General features: G+C 47.2%; 1 protein-coding gene across 1 annotated transcript; it reads right to left on the bottom strand.

Annotated features, from left to right (window-relative positions):
- Nucleotides 1-7,026: 7,026 nt before the first annotated feature.
- Nucleotides 7,027-16,596, bottom strand: LOC117039415 (plasmalemma vesicle-associated protein-like). The gene is made up of 6 exons (XM_033136515.1): nucleotides 16,171-16,596; nucleotides 11,997-12,093; nucleotides 10,208-10,821; nucleotides 8,054-8,258; nucleotides 7,605-7,698; nucleotides 7,027-7,329 (listed from the first exon to the last, which is right to left on the bottom strand). Exons 1-6 carry the CDS (start codon nucleotides 16,525-16,527, stop codon nucleotides 7,323-7,325), a joined length of 1,374 nt encoding a protein of 457 aa, XP_032992406.1. The 5' UTR covers nucleotides 16,528-16,596; the 3' UTR covers nucleotides 7,027-7,322.
- Between the last annotated feature and the right edge of the window lie 215 nt (nucleotides 16,597-16,811).

Below are 16,811 nucleotides of genomic sequence, written 5' to 3'. Positions count from 1 at the left end.
GCGACACCAGCCCCCAGTTTGGACAGGGAACAATGGAGGTCATAAAGACCCTTTCCTGCCAGGAAGGAGAATTCCCAGAAGACTTGACCTCCTCGCTTCTCGGCTTGGGAAAGGAAGATGGCCTGGGTCTGGGGTGGGAACGCCAGCGGCTCCTGCGAGTTCATATTGCCTGCTAGTCCCGAGCCAGATTCCTTCTCCTCAACCGAGGCCTCCGTTTCTACGGAAGTAAAAACTGACCAAGACTCTGCGTTCCTTCCTGTTACGAAAAAGGAGATTTGCTTTTGTTCGGGCGAGGTAGATTTAAAATGAGAGAGAGTGTAGGGGCTGCTCCCGATGCTAACTGTGCTGGCCCCAGGGGTTTGTCCATCAAGCGAGGTCCAAGTCCAGTCCTGGGTCTAGGGGTCCAAAGGAGGTCAGTCCGGCGGGGAGCGAGGCAGGGAGCAGGTCAAGGTCCAAGGCAGGTTGCAGGTCAAGCATACGTTCGCAGCTAAGTTACTCACGCAACTTGGGCTGGGTCTGGCTGGCTTTTATCTGGCCCTATGCTTAGAGCGGCCCCAATCCTCTGGAGACTCGCCTCTCCTCCGGGCCTGGAGGCAAGCACTCCTCCTATAAGGAGAGGCTGGGAGTGGAGCACCTGCAGGCAATGGGTCCTCCCTCCCATCAGGAGCCAGAGCAGACTCCGCTGATGCTTGCACAGGTGGGGATCCTTCAGGCTCAAGCCCTGGCCCCGGCTCAGCTGGTTCTGGAGGCGGGGAGTCCTGTGCAGGCTGGGATCCCTCGGGTTCAGCATCAGAGTCTGACTCCCAGGCCATCACACTAACCCTGCTCCGCACAGAAAATAATGGATGATAATGACATGATTTCATTGATTCATAGAATTGGAAGAGACCCCAAGAGTCATCTAGTCCAACCTCCTGGAAAGCAGGAGTCTTTTATAACCAGATGCTTTAGCTGGGATTCCTGCATTGCAGGGGGTTGGACTAGGTGACTCTTGGGGTCTCTTTCCACTCTACAATTCTACGAGCACAAATCATCACGATAAACTAAAAGAGATATTGGGCCCCTGTGATAGGAATTCTAAGGTCTTATATATATATAATAAATGTTCATAAATGTACAAGGCAAACACATACATGAGTATATAAACCACGTGTCTGATATAGTACAGGAGAGCAACCCTGAAGCCATTTGGACTCTCCCAAATTGACCTCGAATATTTCTCTGCAAGGAGGGAGACAATAGGAAAAGCTTTCCAATTCTCTTTGAACTGTGTAGGGGCTTACACCTCCCTGTAACTACAGCCTGGCAAGTATCCGTTAAGCTGAACACACTCTCAATATACATAAGGGATTCGGGGAACTGAGTATTTACCATCTCAAAGGAACGGCCAGGCTACCCAGAAAAGGCAATTGATAAGGTATCCTGGCAGACAGGAGAGAAGCAACACGCTCACATTTCTGCTGGGGACCACCTCTTTCTGTGATGTATGGATGATGCTTTGCGGGGTGGTCTTTTGCTACAGGGGAGGCAATTTCCAAAGTCTACATCAGAGCTTGCACACCAATGTTCTGGGTTCTCTCCTCCCTCCCTGCATGTGGGGACCCTGTCGCAACAGTTGAATAAAGATCAGTCTTACTAGCCGCTTTGCTTCTCAATATTCTCCAGTTGGCCTCTGGTATTTTCTCCTACCGATAGAAAGCCTACATAAGGACCCAATACGGGCTCTTGGGTACCCATAAGGGACAAAGGAGCAGTTTTTTCTTATAACGGCCCCCTTAAAGGTTTTTTTAAAATACCCCCCTGTTCTTAAATTCGCCCAGGAAAGAATGTCGCTTTGCAGTTACGAAACAGGACCTGGAAGCCGGCTGAGAACCCCACTAACTCTTTCCCCATCCTTGAAGGCCTCTCGTTCTTTTATGGGGGGTGGGGGCAGCTGTTTATTGGCCCCCGGTGACTCCAAGCCATTGCCACAAACACCTGCATCAATCATCTTCTAATTCACGAATCACCTCCCCGTCGGAACGAACATCCTGTTTGCCTGGACGACTCTGCGGGATTCTGGCTAATCAGTCAGGAGCGAATTCTGGCATTTGCTCTCCTGCAAATTATCCTAACGGCAAACCTGCTCCTCTTTATTGGGGACGTGAGCAATTCCCTCTCCCGTCTCCTCCTGCCCTTCAAAAAAAACACATCCTTTTCCTTTCCTAAAAACTCATTAACAGGACCGTGTTCAGGTTTCCCTCTTGTGTAAAAGATTTTTGTTTCCGAAAGGAATGGAACAAAGCCCAGGATGTATTTAATGGGACACAAACACACACAAACACAACGCCATCGTAGAGAGAGGTTTTCTTGAGCAGAGGGCGTTGTCTGTGTGCCAGGAAGCTCTGGGGCCTCTTAGCAGCCGCTATAAATAATATTTTTGCAAGATTCGGTTTCCAGCACAAATGATGGGAGAGCAGAAGACCACTGCCTTGCCTTCAGTGCAAAATTGGATTTTTAAAATGCAGCTACCATCCCTAAGGGACACAAGTGGGTGGTGCTGTGATTTAAACCGCAGAGCCTAGAGCTTGCCGATCGGAAGGTCGGCGGTTCGAATCCCCGCAATGACGGGTGAGCTCCCGTTGCTCGGTCCCTGCTCCTGCCCACCTAGCAGTTCGAAAGCACGTCAAAAGTGCAAGTAGATAAATAGGTACCGCTCCGGCGGGAAGGTAAACGGCGTTTCCGTGCGCTGCTCTGGTTCGCCAGAAGTGGCTTAGTCCTGCCGGCCACATGACCCAGAAGCTGGACGCCGGATCCCTCGGCCAGTAAAGCGAGATGAGCGCCGCAACCCCAGAGTCGTCCATGACTGGACCTAATGGTCAGAGGTCCATTTACCTTTACCTTTACCCTCCTTAAAAACTCTTTTACCCTCCTTGAAACTGTTCTCTGTAATTCTATAACAGCTTGGTACGGTACAGCCTCCAAGAGAGACAAGAAAAGGCTCCAACGAGCTGTAAGAATTGCAGAAAGGGTAATTGGTGCTAGCTTGCCTTCAACAGAGACAATTTATGCTACCCGAGTTAGGAAGAGAGCAGAGGGAATTGTAGCAGATCCTTTACATCCCGGTCATCATCTGCTCGATTTACTTCCTACAGGACTTCGTATACAAAAATCGGCCAGGCAAAAGAATAGTTTTTCCCCTTGTGCCATTAAATTGTTAAATTCGTAGTTGTATAGCTGAAGGGGAGGTAAATTATGGGTGGGGTTTCTTTGCTTCTTTGTATTGTGAGACGGACAGTGTCTGTATGTTTACATTGCAATGTAGCCGAAACAAATTCCAAGTATGTTGGAAAATGTACTTGGCCAATAATAAAGTATTCCTATTCCTTAAATTCCTAATATTTTCTTTCTTTCTTTCCCATTCTTTCTTTTCCTGAGGTTATTCAGTAGTGAGGAATGCCGCCTTTTCCTGCGCCAAGGAGCTGGAGGGGAGACCCAGCTCAGGAAGTTCAGGACTGCTGCCCTTCTTCCTTTGCAGGCGGCTCTGGGCTCATCCACTCACGCAAAGACAGCTGGAAAGAAACAGACGTTTCCTAGGAAGCAGCTCATATCCCTCTCAAACTGGCTGCCATCCCATAATCATCATCATCATTACATACCCTCCAACCAGGGCCGGATTTAGGTTTGATGAGGCCCTCGGCTCCAGAAGGTAACGGGGCCCTTTCTACGTCCAGCTGTCCTTTGTCAACAACAAATTGTCGCTGTTTTTGTGTGTGTTGAATCTATGCTATGTGGTCATTGATGGACCTCATAGGTATCTCAAGCCATTTGCACATAACAAAATGTGTATTTTACGCAAGAAATTGTTGAACTGAAATGCAATTGAGAATAAGTATATCAATAGTGATATTTTAGGGGGCAGGCTAGCAGGCGGGACCCATGACTTACATCCTAGGAGCCTACACAACACAAAACACCGCTGCTGTATGTACGTTTTGTATTATTTGCTGTTTATCTTATATTTTGGAAATTTACATCCAGTTTTTTTTCCCCTTTAAATTTTTTTGGGGGCCCCCAAGAGAGTGGGGCCCTGAGCTAGAGCTTGTTTAGCTTATACGTAAATCTGGCATTGCCCCCAACATTTCTTCCATGAAAATAGGGACGTCCTATTCCATCCCCTCCAACGTTTCTCCCGTGAAAAGTTACAGGTGGGTAGCCGTGTTGGTCTGCCATAGTCGAAACAAAATAGGAAATTCTTTCCAGTAGCACCTTAGAGACCAACTGAGTTTGTTCTTGGTATGAGCTTTTGTGTGCATGCACACGTCTTCAGAAACGTATCTGAAGAAGTGTGCATGCACATGAAAGCTCATGCCAAGAACAAACTTAGTTGGTTTCTAAGGTGCTACTGGAAGGTGTTTTTTTTTTAATATTTTATTTTGTTTTGACTATGGTAGACCAACACGGCTACCTCCCTGTAACTCGCCTATCTAAAGATCTCTTGCTTCCTCTTGAAGTAGAAGTGGCTGCCCTCGTTGTTGTTTTTTGTGGACGGGTGCCTGGCATAGCACCCACAGAGTCCTCCCACCCACACCCACCCACCCACCCCGTGCCGTGCCAGCCTCACCCAAATCAAAAAACGACTCCAGGTGGGTTCGAAAAACCTTTTATTTTTTATTTCCGCAGCCTATGTCTTTGCTCTCTCTCTCTTTTTTTTTACAAAAAGAAACACTCGAAAACAGATCTTATTTCTGCAAGCAACTATTTTCCGCACATGGAAGCAGCCCAGGACATCGTTTCCAATAGCGGGCAGCCAGGAAGCTCACAAGCATCGGAATATGAACAGAGGAACCGCTGGCGTTTTGAACGACAGATTGGAGGGAAAAAAACACCATCCAGATGTTGACAGACTCCAGCTCCCAAAATCCCTGCTCTCCAGCCCCGCTGGCTGCTAGGAGTTGGAGTCTGTCGATATCTGGAGGGAGGGAGGTTTGCCCCCCATCCCTGATTTAAGAAGATGCATTTGTCTGCTGTCGGGAGGAAATGTCCCTGTAAACTCCCTTTGCCCCCCCCCCTTTCTTGCGACGCAGGGTTTTTGAGAGAGCTAAAGAATGGATACTCCAGAGGCTGAGAGACACAGAGATGCCAATTGTGAGCTGCTGAGATTGAGACCTGTCAATCTAATAGATGGCGTCCCATTGCATCCATCCCTGCCAAGATATCTGGTGGATTTGCCAAATGTTAAAATGAGTGTTACAGGAATTCTAAGTTCTTATATCTATCTATCTATATATATAAAATAAATGTTCATAAATGTACAAGGCAAACACATACATAAGTATATAAACCACATGTCTGAAACAGTACAAGAGAACAATCCTGAAGCCATTCGGACTCTCCCAAATTGACCTCAATATATTTCTCTGCAAGGAGAAAGGAGATGGGAAAAGCTTTCCAATGGTCTTTGGACTGTAAATACAGTCTGGCAAGTATCCGTTAAGCTGAGCAAACTACCAATATGCACAAGAGATTCAGGAACTACTGACCATCTCCAAGGAATGGCCAGGCTACCCAGAAAAGGCAATTGATAAGATATTATCAGACATCCTGGCAGACAGGAGAGAAGCAACACATTCCAGTTTCTGCTGGGGACCGCCTCTTTCTGTGATGTGTATATGATGTTTTGGGGGGTGGTCTTGAGCTTCAGGGGAGGCAATTTCCAAAGTCTATATCAGAGCTTGCACAACATTGTTCTGGGTTCCTCTCCTCCCTCCTGTGTGGGGTGAGCGGGGGACCCTGTTGCAACAGCTCCTTGAATAAAGATCAGGCTTACTAGCCACTTTGCTTCTTGATATTCTCTGCTTGGCCTCTGTTATTTCTTCCTACCGATAGGGAACCCACTTAAGGACTGTAGACGGGCTCTTGGATACCCCATAAGGGAAAGGGAGCGGGTTTTTTCTATAAAACTAAATTGCAGAAGGAAAGGTTGTCTCTTGAAAAGACCTGTTTTTTGCTGCCTGGTGTTGAAAGAGAGAGAGAGAGAGAGAGAGAGAGAGAGAGAGAGAGAGAGAGAGAGAGAGAGAGAGAGATCCTTTAAAACAGGGACGCCCAACTCCCAAGAGACTGCGATCTACTCACAGTATAAAAAAACTGGTAGTGATCTACCCATTGTCAGAGTTGTTGAGCTTTTTCTTTTTTAGGAAGACATAGTTGTTGAGCCTGCAATCGACCAGCAGATCGCAATCAACCTGTTGGACATGCCTGCTTTAGAACCATCTAAATTTCTTGCTTTAGAGCAATCTAAATTTCTCTTTCATAAAGAAGGCTGATCGCCGAAGAATGAATGCTTTTGAATTATGGTGCTGGAGGAGACTCTTGAGAGTCCCATGGACTGCAAGAAGATCAAACCTCTGATATTTTTTACTTTATTTACATTATTACATTCATTAGTACATTCAGTTACACATTTTAACATTCTTCCATACATCTTAGTGATGGATGGAAGCGAGAGCTGGACCATAAAGAAGGCTGATCGGCGAAGAATGGATGCTTTTGAATTCTGGTGCTGGAGGAGGAGACTCTTGAGAGTCCAATGGACTGCAAAAAGATCAAACTTATCCGTCCTTAAAGAAATCAGCCCCGAGTGCTCACTGGAAGGACAGGTCCTGAAGCTGAGGCTCCAAGACTTTGGCCACCTCATGAGAAGAGAAGACTCCCTGGAAAAGACCCTGATGTTGGGAAAGATGGAGGGCACAAGGAGAAGGGGACGACAGAGATGGTGGGACAGGGTTCTCGAAGCGACTGGCATGAGTTTGGCCAAACTGCGGGAGGCAGTGGAAGACAGGAGGGCCTGGCGTGCTCTGGTCCATGGGGTCACCAAGAGTCGGACACGACTGAATGACTGAACAACAACAAATTTCTTGCTAGGGCTTTACAGATTCGTGGAAGGAAGCTGGATCGGGAAATGGGAAATGAATGATGCGCTAGGGGGTTGAGGAGTAGAAATGTAAACCATTATTAGTAGCAGTTGTTATTATTTTTACGTGTGTAATGGCTGCTTGCGAAACACAACAAATCAAACGGGCCGGCTGGTTTAGGATAAGACATCTTAAATTGGGTATCGGTAGTCCCCCAGGAAGAAGCGAGGGTTTGGGGAAAAGATACCAGGCAAGAGGGCAGCTGGCTTATCCCCGTTCAGTTCTTCCATCCGTTTCTGCTTCGGTTCCCTGTCCTGTCCGAAATGCATCTGCAGGTGAGGAAATATCCCGGTTCCACACTCTCCCCTTTCCAACAATCGAGTCTTAATTCCCAGGTGCCGTTCCTGGAGGCCTCCGGCGCCGCTTCCTTTAACCGCTGTGTCAGGAAGAAATCAAATTTGGAATGAGTTTGTACAGTAGGCTATTGATATTTACAAATGTATTCGGATACAGTGGTACTTGATTCTGTGACATCTGGGACCTGATCTCCCCGACCCCATAAACTGGGACCACCCCCATATTGAAACCAAACCTAATCTACCGGACTCTGACCCCCAGGCATCCAAACTTTCCAGGAACCCAGCAGAACAGAACCTCATCCCCTTCTCTCTGCCCCATAGACCAGGAATGTATAAAATCACATTTTTTCACCTGGGGGGTTGTCCCGCGGGGATGGCTGGCAGCTGGTTCGGCAGCTTCCCGATCTCCAAAGGGGGTCTCTTGTTCTCCACAGTTCTCAATCGGTCTAAAGGAACACAAAACAAACACGTTCCGATGTCAGGTTTCGCGTTCTGGACAGGAGCAACCATCCACTTTCCTAGTTTCCTACAAATCCACACCGGTGAGGGGGGGGGGCTGTTTTATTTGGATTTGTTTTGTGGGGTGCATCGACTCCTGTAACTCATTTCCCAGGGACAGTCCCGGATTTACAGAAGCCGTCCCAGTTTCTGATTTGATCCCAAAATGTCCCTCTTTCCCTTAGGACGTCCCTATTTTCATGGGAGAAATGTTGGAGGGGATGGAATAGGACGTCCCTCTTTTCAGGGGAGAAGCGTTGGAGGGGATGGATGGATGGAGCAAAGTGGGGTGGGCTGACTCACCAGCATTGCTTGGAATTCCCGGGGAGGCAGGATTCGGCTGCCCGACTGCACCTGCTCTTCCAAGGAAGATATGTGGGCTGGAAACCGAACCAGCATTGTTCACGACTTTCCCTGCGTTCCAATGGCTCCCCATCGTGTTGGCGCCCCCGGACGAAACGGGGCTCCCCGGCCTCACGAACGAGCTGCTTGGGAACGAAGAGGTCCCCTGCGAAGCAAAGAACCCGACATCTCCGCTCAATAAGTCCCGCGACATTTCAGGAGAGCTGCTCAGACGGAGAGGCTTCGAGGGGCCACATTTGGGCCCCCAGGAAGCTCGCCGCCAGCACTTCTCCCAACTCCGGCAGGTAGCAGCAGTCTTTCGAACTGCTAGGTTGGCAGGAGCTGGGACAGAGCAATGGGAGCTCACCCCGTCATTGCGGGGATTAGAACCGTTGACCTTCTGATCGGCAAGCCCAAGAGGCTCTGCGGTTTAGACCACGGCATCACCCGGGCCCTGGCATTGTTATAACGAGGGTATTATTGGATGGTAATGGAAAACTAATAAAATTATTATCCAAAAATGAAAGAGGGAAAGCGCATGACAACTGAAGGAGCGTCTCCACCCACATCGTTCAGCCCAGACACTGAGGTCCAGCTCCGAGGGCCTTCTGGCGGTTCCCTTCCTGCGAGAAGCCAAGTTACAGGGAACCAGGCAGAGGGCCTTCTTGGTGGTGGCACCCGCCCTGTGGAACTCCCTGCCACCAGATGTCCAAGAGGAAAACAACTACCAGACTTCTAGAAGACACCTGAAGGCAGTGTTTTTTTAGGGATGTTTTTGGCCTACAACTCCCAGATGTTTTTGGCCTACAACTCCCATGATCCCTAGCTAGCAGGACCAGTGGTCAGGGATGATGGAAACTGTGGCCTCAAAACATCTGGAGGGCCGAGGTTGAGGAAGCCTGTTTTAATGTTTAATAGACTATTGCATTTTGATATTCTATTGGAAGCCGGCCAGAGTGGCTGGGGAAACCCAGCCAGATGGGCAGGGTATAAATAATACAGGTGAAACTCGAAAAATCAGAATATCATGGAAAAGTCCATTTATGTAAGCAATTGTTTTCATTAGCTACTGGAGTTTAATAGATGAGATAGACTCATGACATGCAAAGCGAGATACGTCAAGCCTTTGCTTGTTACAATTGTGATGATTATGGCATACAGCTGATGAAAACCCCAAAGCTGAGATTAATTTGGGGTTTTCACCAGCTGTACGCCATAACCATCACAATTATAACAAATAAAGGCTTGACATATCTCGCTTTGCATGTCATGAGTCTATCTCATATATTAATTTCACCTTTTAAGTTGAATTACTGAAAGAAACGAACCTTTCCACAATATTCTAATTTTTTGAGTTTCACCTGTAAATCATCATCATCATCATCATCATCATCATCATCATCATCATCACCTTGCCGACAAAGGTCCGTATAGTTAAAGCTCTGGTTTTCCCAGTAGTAATGTATGGAAGTGAGAGCTGGACCATAAAGAAGGCTGATCGCCGAAGAATGGATGCTTTTGAATTATGGTGCTGGAGGAGACTCTTGAGAGTCCCATGGACTGCAAAAGGATCAAACTTATCCATCCTTAAAGAAATCAGCCCTGAGTGCTCACTGGAAGGACAGATCCTGAAGCTGAGGCTTTGGCCACCTCATGAGAAGAGAAGACTCCCTGGAAAAGACCCCGATGTTGGGAAAGATGGAGGGCGCAAGGAGAAGGGGACGACAGAGGACGAGATGGTTGGACAGTGTTCTCGAAGCGACTGGCATGAGTTTGGCCAAACTGCGAGAGGCAGTGAAGGATAGGCGTGCCTGGCGTGCTCTGGTCCATGGGGTCACGAAGAGTCGGACACCACTGAACGACTGAACAACAACAACAACAATAATACTTTCTAGTAGCACCTTAGAGACCAACTGAGTTTGTTCCTGGTATGAGCTTTCGTGTGCATGCACACTTCTTCAGATACCTCAGTTGGTCTCTAAGGTGCTACTAGAAACTCAGTTGGTCTCTAAGGTGCTACTAGAAAGAATTTTCGATTTTGTTTTGACTATGGCAGACCAACACGGCTACCCACCTGTAACTGGAACAACAATAATAATAACTGTGCCTTCTTACCCTGAGATTCAGGCACGCTGTTTTGCTCTGTTGCAGCTGCAGCTGGAGGGTCTCCTTCTCGCCGACCAGCTGCTGCCTCTCCGCGTACATCTTCTTGGTCTCTGCGTCCTGGGCATCCCGGAGCAGCTGCTTCTCCCTCTCGCACTGCTGTTTCTGTTCGCCCGCCTGGCGCTCCTTCTCCTGCAGGCTGTGGGCGCAGGTGGCCTTCTGGCGTTGCAGCCCCCCGTTCTCCTCGGCCACGCTGCTCACTTTCTGGTCCACCTGCCTGGCCAGCGCATCGAACTGGGCCCGCATGGCGTCCGTCAGCTGGCGAAATTCATGCTGGGCGCCGCCGAGCTGGTAGCAGGCGGTGAACTGTGCCATGGCGTGGTCGAAGGACGACCTCAGGTTATCGGGGACGGGGTCCAGCTTGGAGAGGACCTGGGAGCCCAAGCTCTGGTAGGTCTGCATCCGCGACTGTTCTCCCAGCCTGTCGATCTCGCAAGTCCGCTTCTCCTTCTCGGTCCGGTCCAGTAGGTCCTCCAGGTTTTTCTTGGCCCCGGACAAGGCGTCTTGCTCCAGCTTGCTCCTCAACTCCAGAGCTGCGAGCTTTTCTTGGAGAGAGTCGATTCGGACTGCAGCGTTAGAGAAAGACGAGAAAGAGAAAGCGATATGAAAAGAAATGAAACAAAATAAAATAAAGAAATTCCTTCCAGTAGCACCTTAGAGGCCAACTAACTTAGTTCTTGGTTAGTTCTTGCACACTTCTTCATTTAAGGATCTGGCGACTTCCGTTTCAGTGTATCTGAAGAAGTGTGCATGCACACGAAAGCTCATACCAAGAACAAACTTAGTTGGTCTCTTAAGGTGCTACTGGAAGGAATATTTTTATTTTATTTTGTATCTGAAGAAGTGTGCATGCACACGAAAGCTCATACCAAGAACAAACTTAGTTGGTCTCTTAAGGTGCTACTGGAAGGAATATTTTTATTTTATTTTGTATCTGAAGAAGTGTGCATGCACACGAAAGCTCATACCAAGAACAAACTTAGTTGGTCTCTTAAGGTGCTACTGGAAGGAATTTCTTTATTTTATTTTGTATCTGAAGAAGTGTGCATGCACACGAAAGCTCATACCAAGAACAAACTCAGTTGGTCTCTAAGGTGCTAACTGGAAGGAATATTTTTATTTTATTTTGTACCTGAAGAAGTGTGCATGCACATGATGGAAGCTCATACCAAGAACAAACTTAGTTGGTCTCTAAGGTGCTACTGGAAGGAATTTTTTAATTCTATTTTGTTTTGACTATGGCAGACCAACACGGCTACCTACCTGTAAATGAAAAGAAATATTTCAGATAACTTTTGTTTTAAAAACAACAACACAGAGGCTTTTGTTTTGTTTGCCATTATAGGTGTGGAAGGGACGTGGGTGGCGCTGTGGGTTAAACCACAGAGCCTAGGGCTTGCCGATCGGAAGGTCGGCGGTTTGAATCCGCGCAATGACGGGGTGAGCTCCCGTTGCTCGGTCCCTGCTCCGGCCAACCTAGCAGTTTGAAAGCACGTCAAAATGCAAGTAGATAAGTAGGTACCACTCCGGCGGGAAGGGAAACGGCGTTTCCGTGCGCTGCTCTGGTTCGCCAGAAGCGGCTTAGTCATGCCGGCCACATGACCCGGAAGCTGGACGCCGGCTCCCTCGGCCGGTAAAGCGAGATGAGCGCCGCAACCCCAGAGCCGTCCGCGACTGGACCTAACTGGACTCATGCAGAGAACCAGTGGGCACCAGCGGTCTTCCTCGGGGCTGCCCTTACCTTGAGTCGTCATATTCAGAAGGTACAAGTTGTAAGCACATTCCCGGCTCATCTGTTGGGCAAGTGCGTCTTGCTTCCGAAGCTCCTGGCATTTCACCTGGGGGAAGATGGAGAGGGAGGGGGGTTAGGATCGAGCGGTTCGGGGCGGGAGAGAAAACGATCAGAGTTTTCCCCCTTCGGAGATTCAATGGACAAAGCAGCTTACAATATTATTGAAAATAATTATTAATAACGATTAATTATTGATCACTATTTTTTATATAAATTTCTATGGATGTTTTTTTAAAAAATCCCATACAAATTATCAAACAATACAATCCCATACATTTCCCCCCTTTCTCTCCCTCCCCAGGACTTCCCCCAGTTCCCTTAACTGTTTTATTGATTCAATATTGTTCCTGCATATTATACAATCAAAAATATTGTTTCCCTGTTGATCAAAATCCTAATTGTTAATAAAGTTTGTGTATGTTTATTACTGATCACTGTTGATCATTATTGATTAGTGTTAATTCAAACTGCGGGAGGCAGTGGAAGACAGGAGTGCCTGGCACACTCTGGTCCATGGGGCCACGAAAGGGCGGACACGACTAAACGACAAGTGTTAATTAGCATTAATTAATACTTATTATTATTGCCGTTATTATTGTCCTTCTTCTCCTTCTCTGGCAATCCCTCGTAGCCGAGTAAGAGTCTTCCATAAACACGGTTTTAGCAGTGAGTCCGTAAGTGACTGTGGAGGCCAATTCTGGATCCGCACGTCCTTCCACAGTGGGGACATAGGTTTCCGGGTGTGAATTGATCCCGGTGAGGGTTTGCCAAGCGCGCCTTCCTCTTAGCACGTTTCTCCCTTGCGTCCTGAGTTCGAGTGTCTCCAAAGCCCACAACGCCTTTGCTAAAGGCTGTTCTCCAACTGGAGCGCTCGCAGGCCAGTGTCTCCCAGTTGTCGGTGTTTATACTACATTTTTTAAGATTTGCCTTGAGGGAGTCTTTGAACGTCTTTTGTCGACCAGCTTTCCATTCGTAAGTTCGGAATAGAGGAGTTGCTTTGGAAAAAAGATCATCGGCCATCCGCACAATATGTCCAGTCCAACGAAGTTGATGTTGAAGATCTTAAGATTTAGTGTCAGGAGTATAACGTATTCCTGGACACCGCAGAGTTAGACGCAGACTTTTCTGGAAGCTTCTGGCTGTTGTGTAATTGACTGGACAGCACAACGCAGGAACTCAGCAACTCACTAGATAACTATATACAGTATTTATTGAAGCAACTAGTATCTATAAGTTACTATGTACAGACTTTACAAAATAAAAGAAACAAAACATAAAATCTTTTCCTCTCTGTCTCTCTCTCTCTCTACACTGACCACTTTCTCCACACCAACACCTGCACCACACACTAACCACACAAGCTCTCACACAGAGCTCAGTCTTTAGGAACTCATTGACCAATCACAGGTCGTTGCTAAGGGTCTGAGAAAGAGCAGATCTGGGCTTTCTGCCAACTGCTAATTGCTTGAAGATAGACAGCTGCATTTCTGCACGTAGGCAATTTGCAATCTCTAACAGAAGAATCATCGCTTTGACGCTGGCAATCTTTGCTTCTTCCAGGACACTGGCATTCGTCCGTCTGTCTTCCCAAGTGATGTGTAAAATATTTCGGAGACGCCGTTGATGGAAAGCCCCATTCCCTTGTATATTTTACCTGCTTCCAGGCAGGTGGTTCCTGCCTAGGGGTGGGGGCAGAAACTGTTCGCTTCCTCTCATTCCCCCCAACCCCTGATCTTAACTCGGTTCTCTACATTTCCACGCCACCCTTTTAAACCCCTCGTGGAAATCCATCAGCATCTCGACGTAAATTTCTCCTGGCGAACGCATTTTGGGGTGTGTGTGTGACATTTTGCCTCGGATTCACTTTCTCCCTCTCTTTTTTGCAAAGCAACCCCTCCCTCCCCCTGCCCCCCCCTGGCCGTAATGCTTCCTTGAACGTTATTCTCCGGCGTTTCGATGCAAACTTCGCCCTAGCTCGGGAATTTTGGGACACGTTATTACTCTGTCGGGGGAAATGCATTGCAAAGTTCAGAGAAGGGTGGATTTGAAAGGGTGGCTGTGGTTTCGCTTAGTTTAATTTCCCCCTAATATTATTGCTATTCTTATTAGTATCATCGTCATCATCATTATTTAGCAGGCAATGAAATATAAAATACGTAGCAGCCATTACGGCAAACAGGCATTCCCCATAAAGAAGAAACACAGACAATACAATACAAATTATTCATATCAACCTCATCCGTTTAGGAGCTGTTAGTGGAAGTTCCACATGCCTGGATATTCGGAAACATACCAAATCGAAATAAACCTATCACTTTTACACGGTCCTCAAAGCATTCTCAGTTTGTGTGTCCATCCTCCCCCCCCAATTAATTCAATATCCAACATCGCGCGCCATAGACTCAGAATCCTAGAGTTGGAAGGGACACTCGAGGGTCATCCATCCCAACCCCCAGGGCCGGATTTAGTTTTGATGCGGCCCTCAGCTCCTGAAGGTAATGGGGCCCTTTCTATGTCCAGCTGCCCTTTGTCTACAACAAATTGCCACTTTATTTTTTTTTTTTGGTCTTGAATATATGCTATATGGTCATTGATGGACCTCATAGGTATCGAAAACCATTTGCACATAACAGAATACACATTTTATCCAAGTCATTGTTGAACTAAAATATAATTAAGAAGTACAGGTGAAACTCGAAAAATTAGAATATTGTGGAAAGGTTCGTTTCTTTCAGTAATTCAACTTAAAAGGTGAAACTAATATATGAGATAGACTCATGACATGCAAAGCGAGATATGTGTCAAGCCTTTGTTTGTTATAATTGCGATGATTATGGTGTACAGCTGATGAGAACCCCAAATTAACAATTTCAACTTTGGGGTTTTCATCAGCTGTGCGCCATAATCATCCCAATTATAACAAGCAAAGGTTTGACGTATCTCGCTTTGCATGTCATGAGTCTATCTCATATATTAAACTCCAGTAGCTTTTCCATCATATTCTAATTTTTCGAGTTTCACCTGTATATTCATAGTGAAATACAATGAAGAAGAAGTATATTCATAGTGAAATAATCATTAAGCTCTAACTTAAAATGATTTTTGATTCATAAACTTAATAATGCAAACACATTGGCATTTGGCAAGAACAAAAGTTCCTTCGGAAACACCATTGACAAAGACTCGTCGTCTAGTCTCTAGAAACTTGCTATGACATGAAATAATAAGAGGTGCAAATATATGATGCACACTACTAATAATTATCAATAGCAGGATGTCGGCACCCTATATATAGAAAGGAGCAAACCAGTGATATCTTACAGCCCATGACTTATATCACAAAACAACACAAAACACTGTTGCTGGATGTAGGTTTTATTTTATTTGTTTTTTATCTTATATTTTGGAAATGTACATCCAGGTTTTTTCCCCTTTAAATTTTTTGAGGGCCCCCAAGAGAGTGGGGCCCTAAGCTAGAGCTTGTTTTGCTTAAACGTAAATCCGGCACTGCCCCCCGCCCCCCCCAGCAAGGAATCAAAACTGACAGTGTCAGGGAGTCATCTAGAAACAGAGAGAATATGCCAAAACCATCACATATTCCAATTTCAGATGGAAGTACCGATAAAAGGAGAACTTTCGTTGACATTTTTTCTTTGCTGACCGTTGACCAACAGATGCTGCCTGCAAACGGCTGTGTCATGACTTTGTCTGCCTACATCTTGTTGCTAAAGAGGAAGAGGGGCTGAAACTTCAACTATTGCTATAATGATTGTAAATAGTGCTTGCAAAAGGGTAAAAGAGTATTGGGAAATTACAGAGTCAGCACATAAAATCCAATGAAAAAGGGGTGTCCTATTCCATCCCCTCCAACGTTTCTCCCCTGAAAAGAGGGACGTCCTATTCCATCCATACCGGGGCAGCTTCTGTAAATCTAGGACTGTCCTTGGAAAACAGGGACACTTGGAGGGTGTGAAATAAACAGCCCAACACATAGCACATAGGCCAGTCATTGCATGCGTGCGTGCTTCTCGAATCACCCTGAGGTGTTGGCAGGGACCCCCAGAGACCATCCAGCCCAACCCCACACAAGGCAGGAATCGCCCCTCCGCCCTCCTCCGCTGACCTTCTCGTTGTAGTTGTTCACTGAGGTCCTGTTGTACATGGTGGCCTGGGTCTTGCTCAGCCGGGCCTCCACCTGGCTGGCGTTGAGCCGGCTCTTGAAGTCTCCGATCTCGCGCCCGAGGGCCTCGCCTTTCTGGTTGCATTGCGAGAGCTGGTCCTGCAGGACTTTCTGGTGCTTCTTGGTGCTCTCCTCCGAGGTGCCGTACACCATGAAAAGCACCAGACCCAGGATGATGAGGAACTGGATGAGAGAGAGGAAGAGGAAGAAATATTTCATGTAGAAGCCGCAGTCCCTCTTATTGGGGTTCTCCTTCAGCTCCAGCCCCAGCTTGGCCATCGTGTACGGGTTCTTCTCCATCTTCCCACCAAACTGCCTTGGCCAACCTCGAAGGAGCTGCTTTTGGGTCAGCTGGGCGGTGAATGCGAATTCCCCGAGTGTTTATATTTCCTCTGACGGACGCTTCCTCTCTCCAGACTCCATCCTGCCTCTCCGGAAAAAGCTGCTGGTTCCTGGTTATCAAAGGGGGGCACCCCGTGTCACCGGGACATCAGAGTTTTTTTCTAGGGGGGTGGTGGCCTCTCGCAGCTCCTTCCCCCTTGTTTGTTTTTTGGGAACAAGGCCAAGGCGCCGCCGACTTCGCC

Source organism: Lacerta agilis, chromosome 18 (genome assembly GCF_009819535.1).
Source record: "Lacerta agilis isolate rLacAgi1 chromosome 18, rLacAgi1.pri, whole genome shotgun sequence".
Classification (NCBI taxonomy): domain Eukaryota; kingdom Metazoa; phylum Chordata; class Lepidosauria; order Squamata; family Lacertidae; genus Lacerta; species Lacerta agilis.
This window is presented reverse-complemented; position numbering and strand designations above follow the sequence as displayed.